General features: G+C 42.7%; 1 protein-coding gene across 1 annotated transcript in view; it reads left to right on the forward strand.

Moving 5' to 3' along the window:
- Window positions 1–6,604, forward strand: part of LOC311127451 (leucine-rich repeat transmembrane neuronal protein 4-like) — a gene marked incomplete at both ends in the record, with an annotated part of 33,551 nt that extends 26,947 nt beyond the window's left edge. The window contains one exon of the mRNA XM_084159288.1: window positions 6,539–6,604. Coding sequence (XP_084015414.1) covers window positions 6,539–6,604 — 66 coding nt within the window. The remainder of the gene's footprint in view (window positions 1–6,538) is intronic.
- Between the last annotated feature and the right edge of the window lie 3,294 nt (window positions 6,605–9,898).

Raw genomic sequence — 9,898 nt, forward strand, 5'->3', positions numbered from 1 at the left:
GAGGGAGAGAGAGAGAGAGTGGGGGGAGAGAGAGAGAGAGAGAGAGGGAGAGAGAGAGGGGGAGGAGAGAATGAGAGAGAGAGAGAGAGAGAGAGAGAGGGGAGAGAGAGGGGGAGAGATAGAGAGGGGGGAGAGAGAGGGAGGGGAGAGAGAGAGAGTTTAAAAAATATTTATTTTATTTTAGGTTTGTAATAGCTCCAACATCAGAGTTGTACTGTATATTAATATATCACCAGTAAGATGCAGAGAGAGGGGCGGGGGGAAGAGAGGGGGGAGAGAGAGAGGGGGGAGAGAGGGGAGAGAGAGAGAGAGAGAGAGATGGGGGGGAGAGGAGGAGAGAGAGAGAGAGAGAGAGGGGGAGAGAGAGAGAAAGAGAGAGCGGAGAGAGAGAGAGAGAGAGTGGGGGGGGGGGGGAGAGAGAGAGATATATTTTGGGAGAGAACCTCAGCTTTGCTCTCATTTCATCCCTCTCTCTTTTTTTGTCCTTTTCCGGTGAGAAGAGTAGAGCTGCTGCACGTCCATCATTATCTCATTTGTTGGTGGGTGTGAATCACACAGTCCCCAGTGTGCTTCCTCACTCTCACCTATTCCCCAGTCCTAGCAGACCTTGTTAATCACATGCCCTACAAAGACCTAGCGTGGGCCGTGTTCATCCACAGCCACAGTAACCTGCTCCACGGTACATGCACTGGTCACTGAAGCATAATTTAGCTGAAGAAAAAGACAGAGAATTCAAGTGATTTCCCTTTTTCCCAAACTCCAGAGCATTTATAATTGCATCTGCTTGCTGCTTCTTCTCATAATGGCGAATAGGAAGGGATTGAAAGCTTCTGTAAAAGAAAGAAATAAATTGGTGGGGAGACTTTTGGGCTAATTGGAGCCCTGAGTGGATGGAGAGAGAGGGAGAGAGGAGCCTGTGCTCCCAGAGAGAGCGCCTGGCATATGTCTGTGTTAGCTCCCGCTCCCCTGACAAAGAGCAAACTAATTACCTCATGTTTATATCATCCTAATTAGTGCACACTATAACAGGCTAATTACAAGCACATCGCAAACTGACGGAGAGGAGGAAAGAAGGGTCAGACATCCTCCCTCCGTTTTTCCAGAATCTCTGTACAGTACTTTGTTTGAGATGCCAGTCTAGGTGTTCAGGGGTGACCAGGGGTCGGCAAAAGGATTTAATTTTTTAGTCAAAAAAAGGCTAAGCCCTAGTTCAAACAGCACACTATCACCGCACTGAAAAATGTCACTCTCTTTGGAAGAGCGGGGATAGAATGCTGTCTGAAACCATAGAGAGCGCCTCATCTGACTTTTGATGATGGTTCGGCAGCCTCTGCTGCTCTTTTGGCACGGTGCGAGTGAAGCACGCCTCTGTTTCATGTGAGCCAGAGCAGTTCTTCCACTGTAGGGAGAAATGGTAATGCATGTTACTATACAAAACATTAAGGACACCTGCTCTTTCCATGATATAGACTGACCAGGTGAATCCAGGTCAAAGCTATGATCCCTTATTGATGTCACTTGTTAAATCCACTTCAATCAGTGTAGACGAAGGGGAGGAGACAAGTTAAAGAAGGATTTTTAAGCCTTGACACAATTGAGACATGGATTGTGAATGTGTGCCATTCATAGGGTGAATGAGCAAGACAAAAGATTGAAATGCCTTTGAACGGGGTAGTAGGTGCCAGGCACACCGGTCTGTTTCAAGAACTGCAACGCTGCTGGGTTTTTCATAAACAACAGTTTTCCGTGTGTATCAAGAATGGTCTACCACCCAAAGGACATCCAGCCAACTTGACACAACTGTGGGAAGCATTGGAGTCAACATGGGCCAGCATCCATGTGGAACGCTTTTGATACCTTGTAGAGTCCATGCCCGATGAATTGAGGCTGTTCCGAGGGCGAAAGGGGGGAGGGGGGTGGGGGTTGTGTGCAACTCAATACAGTTCCTATGTTCCATTGTTGTCTGCTAAGCAAGTGCAGGTAGTCGCCAGGGGCCTTATATTACTGGAGGCTGTGTGCATTCACTAGTGGAAAGGATAGTTTACCTGAAACCCCATTGGGTTATCTGTCACTGTTGCATAAGTAAAATGTATGTAACATTTTTGCTTCAGTGTATTCGTTTGTTATAGTGTCCGGAGGTAAAGGTTTTCTCTGTGAATGACTGTAGTCAAGGTCTGAATGTGTGTGTGTGTGTGCGTGTGCATGTGTGTCCCTCTGGCTGTATGAGCTGTGTTAAAGTTGCACTTGCATGAAGCTCTAAGATGAACTCAGTGTACCATTAGCTCCCCCACCTGAGAGACTCAGAAGCCCCGTTTATACCTGGTTCAAACATGCGTCGGTTGTCCTGATCTTGTCCACATTCTGGTTGTTCCCACATTTGTCGACAGGTGTAGACAATCAAAAGCCGCATTGTGATCTGATTGTGATTAGATCTTCCTGACCACTTCCGGAGGTAGTCGAAGAGGCATCTTGTACGGATGTCCTTGAAGTGTAAACGAATCCTGACAACGAAAGCATATACATTTGGCAAATGTCACGGTTGTCCCGCCCTCTCACAAAAAGAACACCAGCCAGTTGAATTAAGATCATGGTCTTCATTAGAAACCAAGTGCCTATACTGGCATTGTCTTCGGATGCCACAGTCCAATACCGCATACAGCTAAAATTGGCATATAGAAATAAAGATATTTATGTAGAGATATTGTTCTGAATGAGAGAAAACTGGTTATCCTATTCCCACATCCAATCCCAGCACAAAATCAAACATTTGAAAACATTGTACAGAAAGACCAAGGAATGTAATATCAGAATTTAAACTGGACTACAAATGTATTGGGGATGCATGGGACAGACTATGAGGGAGTCACAGCAGAAGAGTGTAATGCATGACAAGTATATGGCAAGGTATAAGGTGTAGGCCTAATTTTCCACCTGTAGATCTAGCGTGAATTAACAGTGGGCGGCAGGTGAATAGTTTAATTCAGGTACTGTATCAGATATGAAAATAATACATTGCTATTATAATGCAATCCTTTTCAATTTTATTTTATTATATTCTGTGAATCTTTGAGCATTTTCCAACTATTAATACAGTGCAGAAGATGTCCAAATTGATGCGCACAGGCGCATAGCGTTCTGTAAGCTGAGTGAGGCCACTGTCCAATAAAATGTAGGCTACAATATGAAGGACTCTTAAGGCTACTTAAGGCCATAGTATTTGCTATACATGCATGCTCCTTTGCACTTTTTATCGATTGCCGCTTTTATCCATGCATTTTCATAATTTGACCACGTGTCTTGCTATAGGTTATTACAGTGGTCACCAACCTTTTCTGATTCAAGAAAGATTCACTTTCACAGTCAAAAAGCAAACCGAGATATACCGGTCAGATTTCGTTTTTAATTTGTACATTAAGCTAATAAAAACAGTTCTGTAGGATTAAGGTTTATGCAGTAGGCCTAATACATTATCACAGCATATTGGCTATATGCCTGGCCTGCCAATATTGTTCTTCTCAGACCCTATTATATTGCAAAACTCGAGCTTTGATAACAAAATAGATCAGTTGTTGTAGCACTTGCGAGGCACAGCTGAGCATAAATCGAAATAATTTGCAAACAATTTGCTTTTTTATTTTACTGGACTGATGGTACCTGAATCTGATGGTCATGGTGCTTTCAAGACAACTGGGAACTCTGGAATAAAAACGAGGTCAACTCATGACGTCAGTGATCCTCAGGTCGGAAAGTCAGAGCTCTTGCCGCGTTCAAAACAACTGGGAACTCTGAAAAATGCAAGGTAAAATCATGACGTCAAATCAAATCAAATCAAATAGTATTTGCCACATGCTCCGAATACAACAGGTGTAGACAATACCGTGAAATGCTTACTTACAGCCCTTAACCAAAAATGCATTTATTTCTTAAGAAAAAGTCAAATAAAACAACAACAACAAAAAAGTGTTGAGAAAAAAAGAGCAGAAGTAAAATAAAATAACAGTAGGGAGGCTATATACAGGGGGGTACCGGTGCAGAGTCAATGTGCAGGGGCATCGGCTAGTTGAGGTAGTTGAGGTAATATGTACATGTGGGTAGAGTTAAAGTGACTAACAGAGTAGCAGCAGCGTAAAAAGATGGGGTGGGGGTGGGGGGGCAGTGCAAATAGTCCGGGTAGCCATGATTAGCTGTTCAGGAGTCTTATGGCTTGGGGGTAGAAGCTGTTGAGAAGCCTTTTGGACCTAGACCTGGCGCTCCGGTACCGCTTGCCGTGCGGTAGCAGAGAGAACAGTCTGTGACTAGGGTGGCTGGAGTCTTTGACAATTTTGTGGGCCTTCCTCTGACACCGCCTGGTATAGAGGTCCTAGATGGAAGGAAGCTTGGCCCCAGTGATGTACTGGGCCGTACGCACTACCCTCTGTAGTGCCTTGCGGTCGGAGGCCGAGCAGTTGCCATACCAGGCAGTGATGCAACCAGTCAGGATACTCTCGATGGTGCAGCTGTATAACTTTTTGAGGATCTGAGGACCCATGCCAAATCTTTTCAGTCTCCTGAGGGGGAATAGGCTTTGTTGTGCCCTCTTCATGACTGTCTTGGTGTGTTTGGACCATGATAGTTCGTTGGTGATGTGGACACCAAGGAACTTGGAGCTCTCAACCTGTTCCACTACAGCCCCGTCGATGAGAATAGGGGCGTGCTCAGTCCTCTTTTTTTCCCGAGTTGGAATTCCGAGTTAGATGACTGTTCAAATGACAAAACTGCTAGCTCCAATTTTTTTGCCATATTAGCACTGACATGAAATCAGTCAAAACACCTCAAAATAAGACATGGTATAAATAACAAGATACAATGAGCTGAAACGAGCCACCTATGATTCCCCACATGGCAGCTTCTTGTCATTGTTGCTAGGTATCTGAGCGTTCAGAATCATAACAACGCATTGATGCTCACACATCATTTTCGTGAAGTTGTCAGCCCACCAGTCTATAGGGACAGTAGCCTATGAAGCCCAGTCATAAATCGTTGGATAACAAAAGTAGGCTGAAATTATGAGAGTATAAAACTATTGACTATAAAATGTCCTGTTTTCTATCGATTTATACAGCTTCCCACTGGGCACAGACGTCAATTCAATGTCTATTCCACATTGGTTCAATGTAATTTAATTTCATTGACGTGGAAACAACGTTGATTCAACCAGTGTGTGCCCAGTGGCTGTGTCATATAAAGCAGGATGGATTAATTTGCATACAGGGAGGGACCAGAGAATCTGGTCACAATATGGTCAAAGTGGGCAAAAAGTGGATGCAACAAATCTCGATCAGATAATGATCGGATCATCTTGCAACGTGTAACCACAGTTAGAGAGAGAGATGAGTGAGTTGTGTCTGCATGTTTGATAGCAGGCTGAATCAAAATTGGGCTCAGGGCATCCTACTGTTTATGTAGCCATACATTACGTCAGAGGAAGAGGGCATCTGTCACTCACACATAGTTATCTAAGCTGTGGCAGCAGAAAGCCTCACGTTTATAATTCCATGCAGAGTCTGAGAGCTCCAGAAATAGCTTAGGATGGCAAAATCCAAAGCATCTACTTTATTAAGATTGGATTTACCTAGAGCCAAGCCCCAAAATAGGCTTTTTTAAAGGTTAAAATGCAAACTAGCCGTTTTAAGGAGGGAAAATGCAAAGAGGCAACCTTGGTAAGGCAGAGACTGAGTCTCCCCCGTCGCTATTAGGGTTTAAGATTAATTCACAGTTTGTGACTCTGGAGTTAGCGTAAGTGTGGAGATTCCACTGCTTAAATACAAGCTGGAGTGGAGCTTGGGGACTTTCATTGGCATTCAAACCATTCCAAGAACAAAAACTTTTTTAATTACCAGGTTATTGGACTTTTAACCCAAGTGGTTTGGAAAAATACCATATCTGTGCTGTGGAGGAGCAACATGGGTTAATGCATTCCCATATCTGCAGAGAGGAAAACTGCTATCTCCGATTTGTCATGTAATTACTAAGGTCTTTCAAACGGGGAAACATAATGTAGCCTAATAGGTCTGCACCACAGTGATTTTTTAGATGTCCAACTAGAGGGTAATTGAGATAACGATCATTGCGCACAATATACATTACCATTAGTATTGAGACAGGATGTTTTAATTTGTTTAAGATAAAGTGTTAATGTAAGCAAGGTCAATTGAACAGAATGGAACAATTTGATTTAATTGGCAAAACTTTAATTAACATTTTCGAAAATGAACACAGATGACGAGTCAGTATTTTAATTTTGCGGAGTCTCTTCGCTCTGTCTCTATCATTAGGCGAAGCCACTCCATTTCAAACTTCTAAACCGGCCAAGCGGTGGCATTTCATTGTCTGCTTAATTGCTTACCCTAATTTGCTTTGCTTGCATTGTCATGGCTTCATTGTGCCATGATCAGATTAATCAGGAACTGTAATTACTTTATGTTGTAACCACCACCAATGTACCACACTCACCGCCTGCTAGATTGTTTTAACTTTGTCATCTTTATTTTCCCCTCAGAAAGAATACACATGTCCCCGTCCATTACCTGGAGCTTGGCTTGGAGACGTACCCACCATTCACTAGAAGACGTATGTTTAACCAGCCCATTGCTAACATGCAGAGGAATCAGGCCCTACAACACTACAGCTACCCCATTACTGTCTGTCCTGATCCTACAGTGGCACTCTCTAAAGGTCTACAAACAGATTCCAAAGTATACCTCCACGAGCCCATTGACAATCTAATATAGGAGCAAGAATGACCTTCATGATTTCTATCACACTGAATATTTATGTTTTCTTTTACAAGGTCTCTATACTCTTTCTGACTGGTTCTCAGCTGCCCTAGGCCAGTGTTCATCCAACTATGACCTAGGTTGCTGTTAACGCACCAGCCACTTTAACCCTTTGATTAGCCAATTAGGCTAGTCCAGATTGAGGGGGGTTGAAACACTTCACGTCTGCAGCACCTCTATGACCGTTGCCATAGACATTTCGGACTATGACTTGGCGTGTGACACAATGGGCAGTGGCACACTATCACTCTGCTGGAGGCTGTCGATGTGGAAATGGGCTGTGGAGCTTACGGAACATCACAGCTAATGAAGATGACAAGTGGACAGGTCTGTGACCACCCAGACGCATAATGTTACTTTCTTCCCAGCTAGAAACTACAGGTTTCACGGTGAAGTGTCAGCCCAGCTATTTCCATGATTTTTATTTGCTGTTGAACAACCCATTATTTGCAGCTGTGGTTTAAAAAATATTCATCATTTATTTTCTGTCAAGATGGCTTCAAAATAAGCTATCCTCTGATTTGCGGCTCAGAAGTATTTATGTGTATTTTGTTTGCTTTACAAGTTTACCGTGTGTACCTGTCTGTTGAGTAATATTTGAGTTAAGCTGTCATTGTTCATCTAGTCCCCTGGGGAGCTGGAGGTAGTTTTCTGAGAAGTCTGAGGATCTAGTCTGGAGAACAACTGATCCTCTTGCCAATCACACATGGTGGAGGAACTCAATCTATTCCCAACTGTACACACCTTGGCCCATAATCAGGACAGGAAGTAAAATAAAAAGTAAAACTGAGTCTCAAACTTCTCAACTGTAGTATATGACTTTTTCAACAACAAAAATCTACCAACTCTCTGCGACAACAAAAGCCTTTATGGGTGGGTGTTTTGAGTCTCTCTGGGCTCTATTCAATCAGCGTGATTGAAATTTAAAGACAATGTTCCCGCGCTAGTGTAGACTGCATTCACGATAAACGCTGCATATGTCGGCTCAATCGTAAATTACCTTAACGCTTCAGCAATACAGATTGAATCCAGCCCTTTCTCTCATGGGGACTGGGGAGGACTCTATCTGTGGTTGTTCTGTCACATTAAGAGAGAACCAGAGGATTTCACAGTGAAACCATTTCAAAGCAGAGTTGCCTCTGGGGTAATACTCACTGATATGAGACTAGTGCCATATGGTCAGAGCACTAGAGGGATGGATGTTCTATATCCAATCAGCTCTTTTGTTTGTTTGTGTGTGTGTGTGTGTGTGTGCGTGTGCGCGTGTGTGTGTGCGTTGGAATGATGAACGTTCCAGAGAGGATTCCTTGGATTCCTCTGTAATCTTTGAAGATGGATGAAGCCTCAACTCTCTCCCGTTCTTATAGTACTACTGTGCTCTTCTGCCAAATCAACATGTGTGTCTGTGTGGGTTGGTGTATGTGTGTGTGTGTGTGTCTGTAGCGTGTCTTCATGCATGAGTGTGTTTGTATTTCTTGACAGTGTGTTTGAGCAAGATACAGTATTATGTACGTGTGCCACAAATACAGTTCATGCCACTGCTAACAACTTATGAGTAACGCTGAATACATGATGTGACGACATCAAAATCTCCTTAAAAGGATATGTCAAATCCCCTTTAACACTAGAACCGCTGGGCTTCTCAGCATACAATACACTCTTAGAAAAAAAAAGTTATATCTAGAACCTAAAACGGTTCTTCGGCTGTCCCCATAGGAGAACCCTTTGATGAACACTTTTTGGTTTCATGTAAAACCCTTTCCACATGGAACTCAAAATAGTTCTACCTGGAACCAAAAAGGGTTCTCCTATGGGGACAGCTGAAGAACCCTTTTGGAACCCTTTTTTAAAAAGTGTACCCGCTAGAGAACGGTGTCGGGTGACCCATTGAGATTCATCTACTGTGTTGTTATCAACCTAAATACCTGTAAATACCAACATAAAAACTACTGCAAGATGTATTTTAGTTTTTCTAAATACATTTTATCAATTTGATTTGTAGATTAGATTATTAGTAAGTAATATAATCCATTAACAAGTACAGTTTAAACATTCTGACACCTGAACAAATATTTAGGAAAAGTCAGAGAAGAAGCAGGATGTTGCTTTCAAAATAGCAGATTTATTTTAATTACAAAATCAAGCTGCAGTGGGCTTCGCCCTTTGGCAGTTCTAGTGTTCAAAGGATGTATTACATTTCTGTGTGTGTGTGCTTCTGTGTGCAGAGAGATTGAGAGGGATGGGGGAGTCATTTGTTTCACCTGTTTCGTTCTTCATATGTGTTCAAATGGGGTTGAGCTTGGAGGTGTTTTCCTCATCAAAACAGTATTAGTGGATTTCTACACTGAAAAGATAACTATTTTGTACTGTATATTTCTGCTTTCTCCCCATAAAGGTATCGAACATTTTATAATTAACTGTACTATTTGTTCACTGAAAACGGTTCTGTTTTATAATGAAAATTATGTCTGAATCAATGGTGAGCAATATAAATTGGTAAAATGGAAATGTCATTGATCCTTTTTTCTACCATACTGTAATGGAAACCATATAAATTTGTTACGAAGCTGTTCTCCAGCATATGGATTTTCAGGGTGTACATGAAATAATAAAGCCGAAGGAAACGTGAGCATGAGCACACCAACTAGAGAAAGTGTTGGTAGTCTTTGGATGAGCTTGTTAGTGCTCTGTGTGTGTGTGTGTGTGTGTGTGTGTGTGTGTGTGTGTGTGTGTGTGTGTGTGTGTGTGTGTGTGTGTGTGTGTGTGTGTGTGTGTGTGTGTGTGTGACTGAGAGTACAAATGACTGACTGCCACACAGTATGCTTATTTGTAAGTTTGGTCTGTGTTAATGCTTGATAGAGTCCATTCCACTCCACACACATCTCTCATGTCACATCACCATTAGCTTCATTAATTTTGGAGCATTGATCTCTGTTCGACCGTATACTGTGACACAATGGGCACCGCTCCGCTGCACTAACCACTTTACGCTCCATGTACCATAGCATAGTTTTTCTCAAGAGGGGGCCAAGTTTGTGAATTTGCTCCTGTGTTTCGCTGCTCTTGGAACGTGTGTCAAGCTG

This window comes from Coregonus lavaretus (genome assembly GCF_964263955.1).
Source record: "Coregonus lavaretus genome assembly, chromosome: 4".
In the NCBI taxonomy this organism is placed as follows: Eukaryota; Metazoa; Chordata; class Actinopteri; order Salmoniformes; family Salmonidae; genus Coregonus; species Coregonus lavaretus.